Source organism: Strix aluco, chromosome 5 (genome assembly GCF_031877795.1).
Source record: "Strix aluco isolate bStrAlu1 chromosome 5, bStrAlu1.hap1, whole genome shotgun sequence".
NCBI classification, from domain to species: Eukaryota; Metazoa; Chordata; class Aves; order Strigiformes; family Strigidae; genus Strix; species Strix aluco.
In genome coordinates this window covers 58241744-58259941 of record NC_133935.1, presented here as the reverse complement: position 1 = coordinate 58259941, position 18198 = coordinate 58241744, and the positions used below count along the sequence as shown (strand labels likewise).

The 18198-nt window shown below is 35.4% G+C and overlaps 1 protein-coding gene across 6 annotated transcripts in view; it reads left to right on the top strand.

Annotated features, from left to right (window-relative positions):
• The window catches only part of IMMP2L (inner mitochondrial membrane peptidase subunit 2), a 487361-nt gene that overhangs the window by 29637 nt on the left and 439526 nt on the right, over nt 1–18198 (top strand). Inside the window, exon 4 of one of the 6 annotated variants that reach the window (XM_074827520.1) lies at nt 14934–15009. The exons of the other annotated variants lie outside the window; for them this stretch is intronic. Coding sequence (XP_074683621.1) covers nt 14934–14976 — 43 coding nt within the window. The 3' untranslated portion in view covers nt 14977–15009. Of the gene's footprint in view, nt 1–14933; nt 15010–18198 lie in introns of those variants that run through there. 6 annotated transcript variants of the gene reach the window in all.

Genomic DNA, 18198 nt, shown 5'->3' with positions numbered 1-18198 from the left:
ACAGTCTACACAATCTCTTGCTGGAAGTCGCAGGAAATACGATTGTTTCATCAACTAATGGGGAATTGCAATACTCATTCTCTATAGTGTATTCAGATTAAACATCTCCTTCTTAAGTAAATTCCAGCTGAACATCTGTGATGGTATAGGATAAAAAAATTCATGGGTATTCATATGGTTATCCTTGCATGAAAATATCAAGTGTATTTTTGATTATGATAAGTATAGATGGACCATAATTTTTAATGTGTACTCAATCTGCTGAACAGATAACTTGAAGCTTTAGACAACAGTTAAACTGAAAGTAAACTGATAGTTTGTTGAAAGTAGCTTCCTTTCCTTGAAGGTAAAGGACTTGAGGAAGCCAAGGCACCACTTGGTGATGCCTAAAGAAGATAATGTATCAAAGTACTTAAACTTAGGTTCCACTGAACTGATGAAATACTAGATTCAGATTAAGATAAATTTCTCACTAGATCAAGATCTTACCTTTCATATTGCTTTGCTTGAATCGTGAATGGTACATGTTTTGGGTCTAAAGATGCTGTATCAACTGCTATTACGAAGAAGTTGTTCTGTACTTAGGGAGTAATGAAAAATCTTTTTTTGTAGAACAACTCTGGAGATCAGCTTACCCTTTCTTCTCCATAGGAAACCATTCTCTTTCAAGGATATCCAGTTCCTTAACATCAAGGCTTGCATATTCCAGTGCTAAGTTCTGTTGCTTGCAATAGGATGAAAAAGCTTTAACAGAGAAATGTACGTAGCATGTTGTAATATGATTCAGCAATGCTTGAAACCTAGAATGCGGTGAAGCTTGATAATTTTTATTTTATTTTTTCTTAAAGTCCTGGACATAAGCTATTAAACAAATGAAATTGGTTCTGTAGTTTTTGAGTGCTCAAAAAGATGTCTGAATACATTTTAGCCTTTTGTGCAGTTAGGCTGCTTTTATTTTGTGTACAATCTGGGAAATACGGAGGTGATATTTTATTATATGGGATATTTCATACAGTGCGTTCTTGGACAAAGTATAGCTTAAATACTGCCACAGCTGACTTCATATCTTTTAGTAATAACTTCCCCTAAGCCAGTTTAGTCAGTTGTATTATGAGCAACCATAAATATAAACTGTAGAATGTTACTTCTAGGAATCTTTCAATGAACTATACATATGCTGACGAAGTGAATTCTACTTACACATCAAAAATATTTATTTCCAATCTAATTGGTGAAGTTGGAAGAAAAACCATGGGTCTTGACCTGTGCTGAGTATATTGTGGACATGAATATTTTTGCATGCAATTAGCAGAGTCTTGGACTTGTTTTCTGTTTTTTCAGCCTGTTAGCAAAGGCAAAAACAAGGGAATGGCAAATTACCAGGTTTAAAATGATAATTAACCTTATCATCACTGTATTTTCTAGGGAAATTATATTACGCTGTATTCATGAATGTAGCATTAGTTTTTTTATGTGCAATCAGCTGCTCCTGGACAGTGTAATTGAACAAAATTTAGCTTTAAATACATGCATATATATTTGTTCAACTGAGAGGGGACCTTACTGCTGTTGTCAACTGTCTATCTGTTGATTAGCTACAGAGAAATGGAGTCAAATTCTTCTCAGAGGTGCACAGCAAAGAGACGAGGCAATGGTCACAATTGCAGCAAGGGGCATTCTGACCAGATATGAGAGAAAAAACATGCAGAATTAGAATGGCTAAGTCATTAGCTAGAGAGACTATGAAACTTGACTAGCAAAAGCCTGAGCACCCTGATCTACCTTTGCAGTTGTGTCTGTTTTAGCTAGCAGTTGAAGAAGGTGACTCCTGGAGGTCCCTTCCAACCTGAATTATTCTGGTTGTCTAAATCAAATGGAATTTCAGCAATGGAACTTCTATGATATGAGATATAATAACTATACCCTTTCAGACTTCGAAGTCAACATTGCCAGTTAGTGTTTACAATGTGCATTATGATGTTTTTAATTTGTTTTATAGCATGGAAGTGGAGTTTCTAAAAACCTTTTATTCTCTAGAAGTGATATTTGTCTTACAGTGGCTTCTAAAAGACCCAGTCATGCATTGGAAGCCTGATGTGTTAATAGCTGAAAATACAGAGAATGGTAAGATTGCATTTGGACTTTATAACTAGATTGTAAATTCCCTAAAGGAGAAACAATGAGTACATTCAGGCAGATGCATGTGGTGAAACAACCATTGGGGTGGGTGGCAGTCTGCATGCAGACGGCTGAACATTGTGTCATGTTTAACGTACTACAGTAAAGGGAACCACTTTGCAAAGGTGTGTGGAGAGCAGTTTCCAAGTAAGAAGAGGAGCCTGGGAAAGTACACAAGTAATTGTTTGCTCACTCGTTAAATTTTCAGTTAAGTCTGACCGGATTCATTCATAAGGGTCAACATTTTGACCATAAATCGGAGAGAAATGTGTCAGGAATATAAAAGACACCTAAAATTAAGGCAAAAAAATTAATATGCTAGAAAACTGAAAGCAAAAAGAGGGTTTACCTACAAATTTTAGTGTCATGACTGTAATTTAATGGCTTGGTATAGGAAGAATGTCCAAGAATCTTTTTCATTTCTTTCATAAATAGAACTTAAATTGATTTGAACTTGACCTGTGTCCTCTGCCAGTATGGAGCAGAATGATCTAGTCTGCTACTCTCTAGCCACTCAGCTCAGATTTTCCTTGGTAGTGTAGGTATCTTCTTCTGTGGCTACCTTTGTGAAATGTAAAAAAGTAGTGTATAAACAGAAATTTGGACTAGGGAAAAAGGTAGAAGTAAAAACTTAAAATTATAATTCACTTAAAGCCACGATCCCTAGCATAATGCCATTTAGGGTTTTAGTAATTAATAGTGTATATCTTAAGGCAAAAAAGAGATATCTAGTGAGCATATTTCTTGTGTTACATGTTTTTTTATATGTTTGCTTTAAGGGACAAATTAGTGGTGTTCTCAAAACAGTAACTTTGATGTTTCAAGAACTAGGGCAACTGTAATGAGAGAAGTGTGGTCTTGCCATATAAAGGGAAGTATATTGTCAGCAAGCAAAAGATAATAGCATCCTGTACACCCAGAGGCCTGCTGTGATGTTTGTGTCTGCATAAGATCCCCTTCGTCCTCAGAACAGTCTATTTTTAAACTGGTGCTGAGTTTGACCTTAGTAAAGAGATGCTGTTGGAAGATTTTTAAATGCGTGATCATGCACAGTGTGTTCTTCAGTCCTATAGGACACTGACAGTAGTATTTTTTTCTACAGCAAATTTGTATTAGTTAGCACTTTCCTTGAGTTCAAAGGCTTATCTGTTTAACATTAAAGGGGAAAACTTGATTACAAATTATATTCCGTATCCTTAATTGATAATAGTTTAGCTGAATCCATGAGACAGAATTAGAGACTTAGCTTCATTGTTCCAAACAGCTTATGATGAGGTGGTTTCAGACTTCTGATTAAAATAGGAATACCTTCCATAATGTGAAATGCTGACTTTGTTGTTAACTACACTTTCCTCACTGTGAGCTGTGATTTTTTTGTAAAACTTGTGAAATATATAGATTGTTCTAGGTCAGTATAACCACTACTTCATAGGAACAGCATGAACACCTTTGAGAAATGAAGGGAGGCTGTTGGTATAGTTGACATATGTTTATTGTAACATTAAATACATTGCAAAGCAAGGAAATTGTAAGAACAATAATCTTTTATGGGCCTCATGACCTTCTAAGATGTTTGACCTTTACATTATACCATGATATCTGAACTAGAATATTGAATGTTAGTTAGATTTTTTTAAAATAAGTTAACACTTGTCACCTTTGCTGCATGAAACCTCATGCTTTCCTGTGGTCAGTGCTTTTTGTGCCCCAGCGGGACTGCAGTACTACCACTTAATTGAGAGAGAGGGCACTGCATTCCATATGCTTTAAAAATGACAGTGGTGGGAAGGTGCAATGTTGGGATGAGTCTTTACTGGTAGAAATCTATGATGTTGTGAAAATGTGTTAGCTAACATTGAGTAAAACCTGATTTAGCATAACAAAGGACATCTGAATGTCTGAACCCAAATTTAGCAGAAAAGAGCATCTTAATATCTGAAACTTTGTCTAGATGCTTCTTAGTTTTGATAATTGCAAGAGCTGAGCACCTTCACATAGAAGATTTCCTCGTCTTTATTTCCCTTTTTGTCTGTCCTTTTTGAGACATTATCTCAGTGGTTATCTTTGAGAGAGTTTTGAGTAGCTGGCCTTCCAATTTTATTCTTCTGGTCAGTTCTCATTTGTAATCCTGTAGCCATTTCTGATGTTGAAAAGATTACAGAGTTTGTGAATGCATAAGGTGGGTTGAGGTTTGTATAAGTATTTACAGAGTGTAATAGTTGATTCTGTGTTGTATTACCTTAAAACTGGAGGACTGTGGTCTGCAGCTTAGGAGCTATTGTCTCCCACTTTTCTTAAAAACTGCCACCATTTTCCAGCTGTCTAATTCTAAACAGTTTCCACTTTTCTCCTTTATAACACTTAACAGGGTTTTTGTGTGTGTTTGTTTTTATGTATGTGTTAATGAGCTTTTACCTGTGGTTACTGAACAGGTATAACATAATATATCTCTGTAGTCTGTATGTGAATAAATTGACACATTTGAAAACACTTAGAGCTTGCAAAGACTCTTAACAGTTGAGTTTAGGATTTCAGTGGTGTAACTATAGGCAAGGCAACTCAGCAGGGTTTTTCAGTTCAGATTTGCTAATGCAGCAGCAGTTAACCGCCAAGGGAAATTTAAATTTGAAGGGACTCTTCATGTCCTGATTTGTAAAAGCCCTCCTGGGCTATTCTAGAAATTTCTGCTAGCAACTACATTTAGCTCTACTGTGTGTCTTGTTTCAATTCCTGTGTGCAGCTGTATACTGTTTGCTAAATCTCATGAGGTATTACATCGCAGCAACAAGTACATTGTCTAGATGGTAGCAGCAGGACTAGCAAACATGTCAACCCCTGGTATTCAGACAACATGTACAGAGCATTTGGTCTTATTAGCACAAAGCATTACTTCAGGCTAGAAAGAATCCATTTTGGTATCTCTAATCTACCAGTTATACTCCTGCTTTATGATATGTTAATGGTAATATGACTGATACTGGAATGGGCTCAGTAAAGATTCTGCTATTTTTCTTTTTGTCTCATGCTTGCAGTTGACAAAGTAAACAAATAAAACACGTCAACACTGCTTTTGTCATGATCTTCCTATACATGAAGATAAAAGTCATGCAATTTTTCGTGTTATTTCATGAAGGACCCTTTTTTAAAACATGCACTTTAAATACAACAGGTTTATGATTCCTGTATTCATATATTCCTGATAGGTCTCCCATGTGTTTTCTAAGAATAAACTGATTTTGGAGGTTGCTACAGAAGTTTGATCCAAGTACAAAAGGTGATCAAATGTAGACTAGTATGAATAGCTGATATTCAAAATTGTCTTTAATTTAGGAAGAAAATTAGCCATACTAGGAATTAATGAACTGTAGTAGCAAAATTATTAAGGGATATAAATAGGTGAGATTATAATTTTTAAAAAAAGTATCTGTAATACACATGCTGGCAATTAAGAGGCTTGCATAATAATTTATTAATGCTTATTATGCATATGTAAAATTTGTAGAGTAATTTCAGATTACATAATCCATTTGGGAAATATTAATTATGGACACATAGCAGTCGTATTTTGAAACAATTGGCATGCAGTAGCAGAATGACTGCAACATATCACTCACACCCATTGCAGAAGTTCTTAAATGTGTATGCTCTTTATGAAAGTCAGTCATTTTCTCCTTTCCCTGGGTGACTTGGAACAAAAGCAACAGTTGGTGCTGCTGAGAACCCAGACTGTGAAAGGGTTTGAAATCCCTGTTGTCGTAATAGAGTGTTTGAGGTTCATATTGCCTGTGAGAAGAGAGACTGTAATCCCCGTCCTGGTCTTCCAATCTACAGCCCAGAAGATTACACATAGCTTTTTCTCTTTAGGGTCCAAATCCAATATATATTTTAAACCAGTTCAGAAAATCAGAAGACTTAAATAGCAAAAGGAAAAATGTTAAATGTATGTATTTTGCAGTTTATTAAAAGAGCAACAAAGATTTTAAAAATGGTATTTACACTCTTTTACTGTGTTGATTTATAGATGTGTTTATGGTCCATATTGTATATAAAATTTTTAGATCCTAGAATGGCACAGTGTTGTATTTGTAAACAAAATCCCTGTTCATCAGATTGTGTAGAGTGTGCATGCAGCAGCTGAAGGTCCTCCCCATAGCATGGTAAACTTCTAGTCAGATATGGGGGTTATTCAGTGTCTTAGTAATGAATAGGAGATATATATGAGGGTTTTTTTCAATGTAGAGCCTGTTTAAAAAGAATAATCATTCTGACTTGTGTATATACAGGCAAATGGTATCTCTTTCTAAAGTTGTTTTCTGGCAGTCTTTGGATTGTTATGTTCAGGGGGATACTAACAAGCTGAAGGGAATTTGTAGCACTGCAACCAATGTGATTATGAGATTTCTATAGAGGGATGCTTAGGAAACACATATTTAGGTTTGTCTCCAGTTAATGGTTTTTGGTGCTTAGATGACATCTGTATCCAATGTCCTACCTGAGCCACAGATGGTGTGCTACTGGACAATGAACTGCTTTTCAACCCCCACTCCATCTGAATGTGTAAATCTTGGGATGTCAATCATGTCACTTTCAACCAGTCCCAATAAACACATAAAGAAACATCAGAGGAAACAAGGAAGCTGAGAACAGGCCTGTGATGGAGAAAAAAGTTATATGATCAACAGTTCATGAGATTATTCTGGTTTTGTTGATCCTTGATGCATTGTTGTGGAGTCTCTATTCAATAGAGATTCTAGAGAAGGAATTGTGACATCTTCATTTTACTTCTGATTTGGTTTGATTTTGTTTTATCATTGCAGACTTCCTTAAACAAACAGGTTACATTAATACTTTCCTTTTCAGTGCTTGCAACAGACTAGTTCATCTGTTACCAGCAAGCAAATCTATTTCCTCTCTTCATAACATCTTTTGACTTGTTTTTTCATTTGAAGAGTCTCTAATGAAGCCTTAAGGATGAATCCTCTAGGCTATTATTTTATTCTTATTTATATTTTGTCATGCCTAAGGATGCTGATTTTGGACAAGAGCATCATTGTTCAAGAAACTCCATGTAGATTTCTTTGTTGCCTCAAGGGGGGTTTCTGTGTTAAACTTACTCCAATTATCTCTATTGTTTTAATAGTTAGGTATCATAAATCAAGCCTACTCACCAGAATTTCTCTCTAGTCAATGGAGAAAAATGAGCACTTCCAGAAATGAGTTTTTATCAGTTATCCTTAGACATTTTGTTTTAAATGATGGGCCAAGTAAATGCCATGGATTTTAATTTAGATTAAAAACATATTTCTATATGAGTTTTCCCCTACTGTCCCTAAACTAGGTGACCAAATAGTAATGAAATTATTTGAATTTGTTTTGCCATATTATTTACATGCAATTTACTTATGCTCAAAAAAAGTATTTTCCATGTTATATCTTAAATTTCAGGGTGACATCTCTCACCCTTCACTGTACATATCTTGGAGCCTCCTTTGGTGAGATTGTAATAGGTAACCAAAAGGGTCTTCAATGTTGCTGTCAAATTTTCATCCTGTTGTGATAAAGCATCTGCTAATGGGTTATACTTGCAGGTAATTAAATAATATTTGGGGTCTTCCTTACTGTTCTTGTATTTACATCAATATTTTCTCTTTTCCCTTCCTTCCTCTCTGTTAAACCACACAGAATAAAAAAGGTCATAATTTAATGAATGACCCCTTGGATCACAGATGCCAAAAAAATGAAGCCTGAAAAATTTTAAATTGGCTGGCTGCTGTTATCCTAACAGAGCCCATTAAAGTCACACAAGAGAGCATAACTTATTATGTAGCAAAACTGTGACTTTTTCATGGTTTCTTTGTAAACATGACAAAATTTATGGATGGCATTAGTGATACTAAGTTGACAGAATTAAAACCACTGTTTATGGATACAGTTCAGTAACTTGATTTAATTAAATTCTCACCACATTGATCTAAGAGGATTTTCAAGCAGCATTTTATGATGAGGGTTTAAAAAAGAATGCTGAAGTTCTCACACAGGTGATGAATTGAAAGAAATATTTTCATTTAAATTTAACTAAATACTTCTTGTTTAGGCTCTTGCACTTTGAAACAGTGTACAGTGTTTTCGTACAGGGGCTTCAGACATTCTACAATCCCAAGCTCCATCTTTGACTAATAGTATACTGCACTAACACTGGGTGTATTAGTATAACAGAGGTTCAGCTCTACTGAAACAGACACATTAGAAGTGGGACATCAAAATCCAGGCTCCACTGATGGTATTGACTATAATGGGAAGCTCAGAGCCTTAGTTCCTCTATTGATACCTACATTTAACATGGTGTATGGCACAGTTTCAAAAATGAGTGAGGTTATTAGGATAATCAATTATCTCTGAATCTCTGAGAGCAGATAACGCATTTTAATTTGTTCTTCTTCCCTGGTTTCTTTCTGTTTCTTTCCTTTCTTAGGCTACCCGTCCCCATTAATAACCAACTTGGCTGTAAATCTACTAAGCACTGTGTTATAACTCCTTCCTATTTGATAAGCTTTACTGAAAATAACAGGCAATAATAATCTCTGGAATTTTTAAGCTAAAGCTTTTGGCAATTTAAATAGGGTAGGCTGTTGGGAAGTGCAGCTTAGACCTGTGAAGTGAGCATAAGGAATGATAAATTGAATGCCAGTTGATGCAAGTTGAAAAAACTTAATGAAATTACTGATACAAGTTGATGGAGACATCAGTGTTACATAAGGACTTGTGATCCATTAAATACGGTAAATGTTTGTAAGGTCATTGTGTTGTATGCATCTTAAAAGTGCCTGACAGAGCTTTTACTTAAAAAAACAACTTTACCAAGAGATGGTATTCATCATGTAGAGACAAGTTTGTGTTTCATTTTATTCTGCACTAGAATGAGATTATAAAATTAAAGTCAAAATTCATAACACTTTTAAAACACAAAGAAATTTTGATTCTTGTTAAGCTTGGAAGGTTTAAAAGGAACAGTACCTTCAACTAGGAACAAATATGTGAAAGCTGGCCTAGCCCCAATTTACTGCAAGCCAAAGTAAATATTGAATTTAAGTCCTTCAGTGGGGGCTCTGATAGAAGAGTAGCTGGGAGATCTTTTAAATCACAGGTTTATAAATTAAGCTTCTGGCACAGCAATTGCCAAAATAAGATAGACAGTCAGGAATTGGGATCTGGAGGTTATAAGTCCAGTGAAGTCTAAGGCTACTTACTGGAAATCTCTGACAAAGAAATCATTTACCCCAGCATCTGTTTCCAAAGCTGTCAAAAGAAGGTGGCAAGTGTCATGTGGTTTCCCTATCTGTGGTCAATTCCCCTTGTAGTTCCTCAGCACTGGCAGCCATTGGAGATGTTTCCTTCCATTAATACAGTCCCTGAATCTGTCCAGCATCTTTTTAAAACTAAAGAAAATCAGGGAGAGCTGATCCATAAACTGCTAAATGTTACCTCTCTCTGCAACTTCCTGTGGCAACAAACTGCAAAAATTATCAGGTATTCTTTGTTCTTCATCCAGGTAATATCACAAATCCATGTATCTGAATATTAGGTTTCAAATTTGGATTTCAGATTAAGCTGAAAATTCTGCCAGTATTGCATATCTCAGTAGCTCTTTATGTGGAATCCAGGTTGGGATGTATGGGAGTCTGAACACAGTCTTCAGACCATCAGTTGTAACTGAAGAATCTCTCCAGATTCACTTTTCTCAAGAAGTTGCCAGTTATGTGAACGGTGTGTATTTCTTGCTCAGACTTCATCTTCCTTTGCATAGATATTGTAGCAAAATGAGAAATACTCAAAGATGATCTCCAGTCTCTGTATTTATTTACTGTAGGAAGCTATCCATAGGCCAGACATTTAGTTCTGACATTAACATTGTATCTTCCATTATCATTAGCTCCAAGCTGCATGGTTTGTATCTAGCAATACATTTATATCTTAGTGATGTCAAGATGTATTTGAAGTAGTAGTTCTGGAAGAGAAAAATGAATGCCATGATAATTTTTGTTCATATACATGATTATTTAGTGATGGTGCTCTTAGAATGAGGTATATTTATTTGATTTTTACTTCCACCATTTTTTTTATAATCCCAACTTGCATCTGTGAAGACCACCCTTGTGAAATCTGTGCAAAATAAGAAAGCAGGCAGAAGGTTCAGGTACTTTCAAATTTAAACTTCACTGCTGTAGTGAGAAATGTGACTGTAGCCATATATATTGGTTTTAGGCATTTATTTTTTTTTAATGATGGTTTCAAATTCTGCTATCAGACTTCAAAGTTTATTATGAATCCTACAAAAAATACTTTTCCCCAAGTAACGGAACAAAAAACTCAAAGAACTCCACACCTGTGCTGCTCTTTTTGTATTTCTCATACTAATGATTCATAATGTAGCTGATACCTTTCTTCTGTGTGTTAAAATCAGTGGAAACAGTAATAGTTCAGGAAGAGGAGCAAGGTGCATTGATGAAAATGGTAGTCTTTAAACTTAAGCAAATCTGGTTTTGTACTTTTCATCACACAAAAGATTCCTTTTTTACAGTTACTGGTTTAACTTTAGAAATTCGCAGCCTCTCAAATATTTTCCTTTTACTGATGAAAGAATGTCGTGACAATATTGAAGGCTGCTGTACAATAGGAACAAAGATTTTGTTTTACTAAATATACCAAACTTTGACCAACACTGACGTACTCACTTGGTTGCTTTCTAGTTCAGTTATAAAAATAACCTAGCAAAGCTTCCTTCTATAAAAGGATTATTCTAAGGAACATTTGCTTTACAAAGAATAAAATATATTCTGTGTTACTACATTTGACAGAACAGAAGACATGCAGTATTCTTATCCTGTATTTACAATGAAGTGATGCTCTTTCTCTATTGCTAGAATTCAGAGATTATTTTCTTAGAATGATATAAAAAACCCTTCCTTAAGGAATTTCATGGTACATTTAAAAAAAAAAATCCTTTTTATAGTGTTCTTCATACTGAAATAAATAATAGAATCTCTAAGGCATGATGGAAGGTATATGGGAAGAGCTTCTACTATCATGAAAACCGGTGCAGTTTGAAGGGATTATACAGTAAAACAGGACTAATCTAAGAAAACAGGGCTATAATATTGCTGAATGTTTTCACTTTCAGGCATTTTACAGAATGCTGATGTAGCCAATAAAAGAGCACATTCATCAAAATGCATAATTTAATTTTTTAAAAAAATACGCCAGTTTAAGCATACAGTACTCAGATTTCACATGAAGGTGAAGAAACCCCTTAGGACATTTAAAATTTATGAGGAGTCTTGTGATTTCATTCATTATGTTGACAATATGCACAGCTTCTTTTGAAAATGGATTGGACCAAAAAAGGTGAACAGACGTGGTTGTAATAGCTCTTCCCATAGTGTGTGCTGAATTATGAGAGTTACTTCTGGTTATACGTTACCCAGGAGGTCTGTTTAATGTGCTTGGCTATATAGATCTGCAAATTTTTAGCTGTGGGCTGGTATCCATATTGAGCCATAAATTTATAGTTGATGTATTGCTTTCTAGGCAGACAACTCGTACTCTGATAGAATTAAGGGCGAGAATTGATTTCCTGATAAATAAGACATTTTGGTTTAAAGTGTAATAAATAGAAACTGGAGTCTCTATATGAAGCAGATGTGCGTTGTAAATATTGCATATAGAAAAAAAGATTTTTTTATAATTATAGATTTATGTATAGATATGGAAAGATACCTTCTGAATTAAAACATTATCTATAATCTTTTTACCATTTGAATTTTGATTGACAGAAGCATTTCTGCTAATGTATCTTTGCTGTGGCTACATCTCTATTCTGACAGTATACTACACTATCAGAATACACTTTTAACTTGTTTTTAGCTTGTATTAAGTACTGAGGCAAATATTGCATGAGTTAGTGGTCTCATTTGCTCATAAGTACCATAACAAAGAAATGCTTTATAGAGAAAAAAAAAAAAATTAACTGGTGATTGTTTATCAGCTATGTACCAGCAAGGTTCTTCAAGAAATTTGGAAGGAGGCTGCTTCAGTAAGATGCAGAGCAAAATCTTTTACGAACTGAAGCAGTTTTTTTCAAATCAGCAGTTAAACTGCCAAGCAAGTCTGCTTAATTTCACTTCCACCCTATGAAAAGCAGCTGCTGTTTTAGTGTTTTCATGATACTGGTATAACAAAGGAGGAGAGAAACTACCTCTGCTGGCAGAAAAAGAAAAACTTTGCTGTGTTATTTCGACTTAATTTATATTTGGAATTACAGCCTGGTTCAGAATTAAAAAAAAACCTCAGTGTCCCCTCCCCCCTCTCTCCCCCATGCACTTTTTCTCTCTTTTTCTCTCGTCTTTCTCCGGGTTGTTTTTGCAGTGAAGAATGCGCTGTGTAAAGTTTAATGAACTTGGATTGTTCCTCATCAGAGAGATTTATCTTGGAGTATTTCAAGCCACATTTTTCCTTTAGAACTGTTTACTATAAACTTTTTCAGTTGACATGAAATAATGTGTATCCTTCTTGAGGATAAAGGAAATATTTTTCTCTAAATATTATTTCCTATTTGAAGTTTGATTTGTTTCAAAGCTCTGTTGCTGTCTAAGAAGAAAAACCCCATTCATCTAGTTTTGATTTTCCATGTGAATTTTTCATTTAATTAGTTTGTTACTATATACATGTATAGCTGAAATTATATATTTGCTCTGAAGTAAACGAAGCAGTGCCATCTTACAGTGGTTTACCTACTTGGTTAAAGCTACATGCCCATTTTTTCCTATCAAGTGCTAGAAAATATATGCCATAATTTGGATTTCCTTCATGATAGCTTTTAAAATTATGCAAGATACGTGTAGCTGCAGAACTCTACTAAACAGATTTTTAGGATGGTATCAGAAATACTCGTTTGTGTGTGTAAGGAATTTTCTGAAGATACGTAGTAACTGCTGAAGAAAGACATTTTTCTTCAGAAGAATGACATAATTTTTTACAGTTTATTGTAGGGAATGTAGTGTGTTACAGAAATTCAGAAGATGAGGTTTGTGCCCCAGGCAAGTCACCAAGTCTCCAAAGAATTCTGTCTGGGTGATAGCCAGGCTAAAATTCTGCATAGATTTGGGAGTGTATGCTGAATACTTTAGATATTCAAGTAACAGAAAGCTGTCCAGTCTAAGTGGGCACTGTGCACTCATCTGGTCCTCTCCATACTTTCCTACTGCTGTGCTGACATTCTAAGCTTTTTCCAGAGCATTTTTTTTGCCACGCCATTTAATTTGGTATGTGTGACGGATGAGTTGGCTCTGGTCTACCAACCAGTGGTTGTTAGGAGGATTTATAAACGAGGACAGACACCATTATGCAGTAGTTCAAATATACTTCTAAACACAGCATTCAAAGGAACCCCACTTGTAAATGTAGCCCCATTATTTCTTTCATCATGTGACACCTTTATATGATGGCACTGAAATGAAGTGTAATCCTTTGATTCTGATGTCTGCTACTGTTAAGTGAACCAGGATTTGCAATGTCTCCAAGAATTTGAGCTTCGAGAAGGGTGGAAGATTCAACTTCTATACTTCTACAGTGGAAAGTTTGATAAACCTGGAAGAAACGCATTTCAGTTGGGAAACAATTGCAAGTGTAAAAGTTCATAGTATCAGTAGCTTTATTTATCGACAGTCATTTCTATGGGAGAAAAACCCAATTATGAGAATCACCAAATCAAATGAAAAATAAACTCTGTTGAAAGAGAATATCCAAGTTAGTGAGATGTGAGATCATGCTACTTTTTTCCTACTTTCATGCAAATTAGCCCTCAAAACTGTCAAGGAGTTCTTAAATTTTTTATATTACCTTTCATTTGTCAGTATCCTTATTTCTTGAAATAAAAACTGCAGAATAATACACTATCATATAGTGCAGAGAGTAAACGAGTGAAAAGTGAAATCACATTGCTGTTGATGTAAGTTGTTAAAATCAATGAAGGTTAAAAAACAAAGCCATTTGAGAAATCAGTATGATATTAAATGGTTACACAGTGCTACTAGAGTTGACATGTTAACATAGAGGTATCTAGAGCTGCTGATGGATTTGATTATTTGTCTTGTAGCACTTATGTCCACAATATGTCTTCTGAAAACCAGCTAATCCTGGTGGTATATAAATTTTCTTGGTATTTAATTTCTATCAGTAAAGCTTCCCTGGGAATGTCCACATTTGGTAGCATGGCCAAAGCTCCCTATCACCTAAAACTTGTGTGCTGAAAGGCTCATTGCACGTAATTAAACCTGCTCAAAATCAATGTGTTAGATACTCTCCGACTTCCTGTGGGGTCCACTCATTAGGTTTTCTTGAAACACCCATCAGAAGTTCAGAGGATTTGAACTAATTGTCCTGCTTTGTTTATGGATGTTTTACTCTGAAACCAATCTACTGTTTTTCCTCTTCCTCACAATAAGCTTTGTATCTCAAACTCCAGGAAATCCACCTCCCTGTGATCCTGTCCAGCCAATCCACCCTTTTTTCTTTCTCCTAATCCTGTATCTCTGTTTTCAGCAGGGGCTTCCAATTGTCCCCATTTTCCTAGCCAGTGCTTTGTTTCTGTGGGCAGATAAATAGTTTTGTCTCTGGCACTTGAAGTGCAGAAGGAAGAACCTTCCTCTTGTTTGTACTGTGTCCTTTCCTAAAGCATTTTCCTCCTCCTTTCCTGACAGCCTTGTTCCTTGTATCCTGACTGCTCCTTGTGCTAGCCTGTGAGCCTAATCTGCGAGGAGGAGGAAAGACTCTGATGCAGCTGTTGTGACACATTGCTCAGGCCTTTCTCAGCTCTCCATTTCCCAGAGCAAGGGCATGCATCAGGACAACCCAGCTTAGGTTTAATGAGATGGACAGTGGACGAAGAGCTTGCAGTTTCTAGTCTTACTTGCATTCTATACATTGGTTGAAATACTACATTACTCTCCTGGAAAGAAAAGACAGAATTTTTCTGGAGCTTCTCATACCCTTCAACTCATCTTGATACATTTCATCCCGACTTACCCCTCTCTTCCAGAGGTGGTAGAGGGTATAATGCTAGTTTTGAGAAAACATATTTTAAAAATAAAGGATCACTAGAATATATCTTGATATATCAACACAGTTTTTTTATTTTTATATTTTTCTGTACTGGTATTTACTGAACAAGATTTAAAGCTTTCGAATTTCTGAAAGATTGTATTATTATCTCTGCTCATCATGACAGTAAAAAGGAAAGCTTACCTAGTTCTGTTTTAGCCACCTTAGTTTGGAGTCATATAATCTTTAACATTAATTCTTTTAACATTAATTCTTTACTCTAAGCTCTCAATTTCAGTTGTCTTCTATATCAATGCTTTGATTCTAGTTACGTTTTCAAAGCATTTTCCAGAAAAAGCATTTACCTGAGATTGTCTAAATGCAGCTCTAAATTCATAAGGCTTTCTTTTATTTCTAAGAAGTACATGTTTCCAGATTGGAACTTGCAGGCATCAACCCTAAGCAGGTTTGCAGTGCTATTATCTGCTGATTTTTTTGATGCACTGTACATACGTATGCTTGCTAGATGTGACTTTTTTCTCCTTAGCCTGAGTTGGCGGCTCTTGGCTGCATTACCTGCAGTTGTACATTGTTTTGCAAATACTATGTATGGCCCTACATCCCATGTGCTTCTTGCCTTACACTATATCTAGCAGCGTTTCCCTTGTGAGGGTTCTCGTAAGTTTTTACTTTGCATTCTTCCATGTTTAATTTTCTTCTGTAGCCAAAGTAAGTGTATTTGTGGTTTTGGTGGGTCTTTTTTTTTTTTTTTTTCCTTTTGTGGATTTTCTTTTTGTCCTGAGTGATTTCTGTAGCCTGCTGTATCACATCACTCTTTCCCAAGTATGAAGTCATATCTTTTGTTAGTTCCTTGCCCCTCGCCCTCCACCCTGCAGCTTTTGATATCTGAACTGAATTAGTATCTGATCTGTTTTAATGAAATCTGCCAAGTGCCTTAATTATAAGTCTGACTTATTAGTTTAAAATGAATATAAGATTCTTCAAGGAATTCCTTCACTTTTTGCAGTTTCATTTGTAATCTTTCAAAAGTGTCTCTTTTGGGGGTTTCAGTATTATTGTAATTTCAGTTCAGAGCTTGCGCTTTCAATCTGGCTCTGGAAACTGGTCAAGTCATCAGTAGGTACAGGTTCAGCAAAAATAAAAAAGTAGCTATCAGTGAAATTTATTTTTTACTTCAGGTGGATTCCAGCTTTTCCCATACAGATGTCAGATACTTATCTGATTTTCTTCCTACCATCCATCAACATAACACTCTTTTTGACTTGTTAGTGGCCTTTAGTTCCTGCACTACTGTTTTTCCGTATCTTTCATTTGTAGGGGTCTGGCTTCCTTCTCTGATAATCATAAAGTAGCTCAGTTCCTAACTATGGAGTTGTAAGTCCATAACTTTGGAGTTTTGTGGTCCAAACACCTCCTCAAAGCAAAGCTAATATTCGATCAGATTGTGCAGGGACTTAACCAGGCATTTTGAGTATCTCCAGTAACGAAGATCAGAGAGTCTTGTGTGAGTTCCAGTTTGGTATTATGTACCACAGTGATGTATGTTTGTTTGTTTTAAGAGGAGAACAGAAGAAATATTAAAAGAGCAAGTGTTATTGAAGCTCAAGCACCCTAGCTGAGAGTCTGTGTTGTAGGGAGATCCTAATTTTCCTGTCTGGTTGCTCAAGAAGAATCAGTACATATTTCTGAAGATGCTTACATTGATGTGACTCTAGAGAAAGTCACAGTAATTCTGCTGGAACTGTAGGTATGACTGATAGAATACAACCCTCCATGAGTGAAACAGACTGTACAGCCAGAACCTGGCCATTATGTAAAAAACTTTTTTTTTTTTAAAAAAGCTAATTTTTGGTAGGAAATCAATCCCTTTGTATTCTTTTTGTTTTACTATATTATTAAATTTTTTCTTTAAGTTCTTTGTTCTGTGATAGTGGCCATTTTGCTGTATTGGAATCTTAATTTTCAGAATATCAGTCAGATGTTATATATTTGACCAAATGAATATTGGTGTTATGCAGAGATATGGTGTGGGATGGCAAAGGCTCCTTGATTTAAAAATATATGTATAGTCTGGAAAAAAGTGGAGAATAGTATTTGAGTGGGGAAGCTTTGTACTTACTTCCTTGAGGAAGAAAATGTTATATTTGCCCAGTGATAAGTATGGAGAGTTAATAAATGCTGTGTAGGGATTGAAAATAATTCCTATCCACCATTTCAAATATTTTAGTACTGTTTGGAAATTAAGACTATCTTTGAAGGACAGATGGTAATTGCATATGAAACACTTTCTGAACTGTTTGCTGCCTCAGGCTCTATGATAAAATAGGAAAGTTGACAATATGTACTGTATTATCCTTTCATGGAATAATAATCACTTCTTGCAGGTTGCTTCTATAGGTACTTCATTTTATATAGATAGTTCAGATGTAAGCTATTATGTTTTCATAACAAAAAGCATTGGTTCTTGCTTGTGTCATTTAAATGTTTGAGAGTAGCTTTATAAGCAAGACTTCAGAGTTAAAAGTGGAAACCTTTTTCCTTAAGGCTTCAGTAGTGACTACTCTGCTTTTGTCTTCATGTGACTATAATGTCTTGGTTTCATCATAAATGTTGAGTATATTGAATGTTCCAATATTTAAATGTATTATAATTGTATGAGTATCTCATCCTTGCTTAGAACATGTTCAGTTTTCATACACATTTATACCTAGACCCTAATTTTGATAGCTCAATCCCATTTTAACTCCCTATTACTGATAAACCAAACTCATGTGCACAGTATAACATGCTTCATGAAACAGTGGGTATCACTTTAAAAAAAATGTTTCTAAAGATAACTCGTACTTACTACAGCAAACCCTGGGAAACTCTAGGCAACTCTTTGTGCTTGGTTCATTTACACAA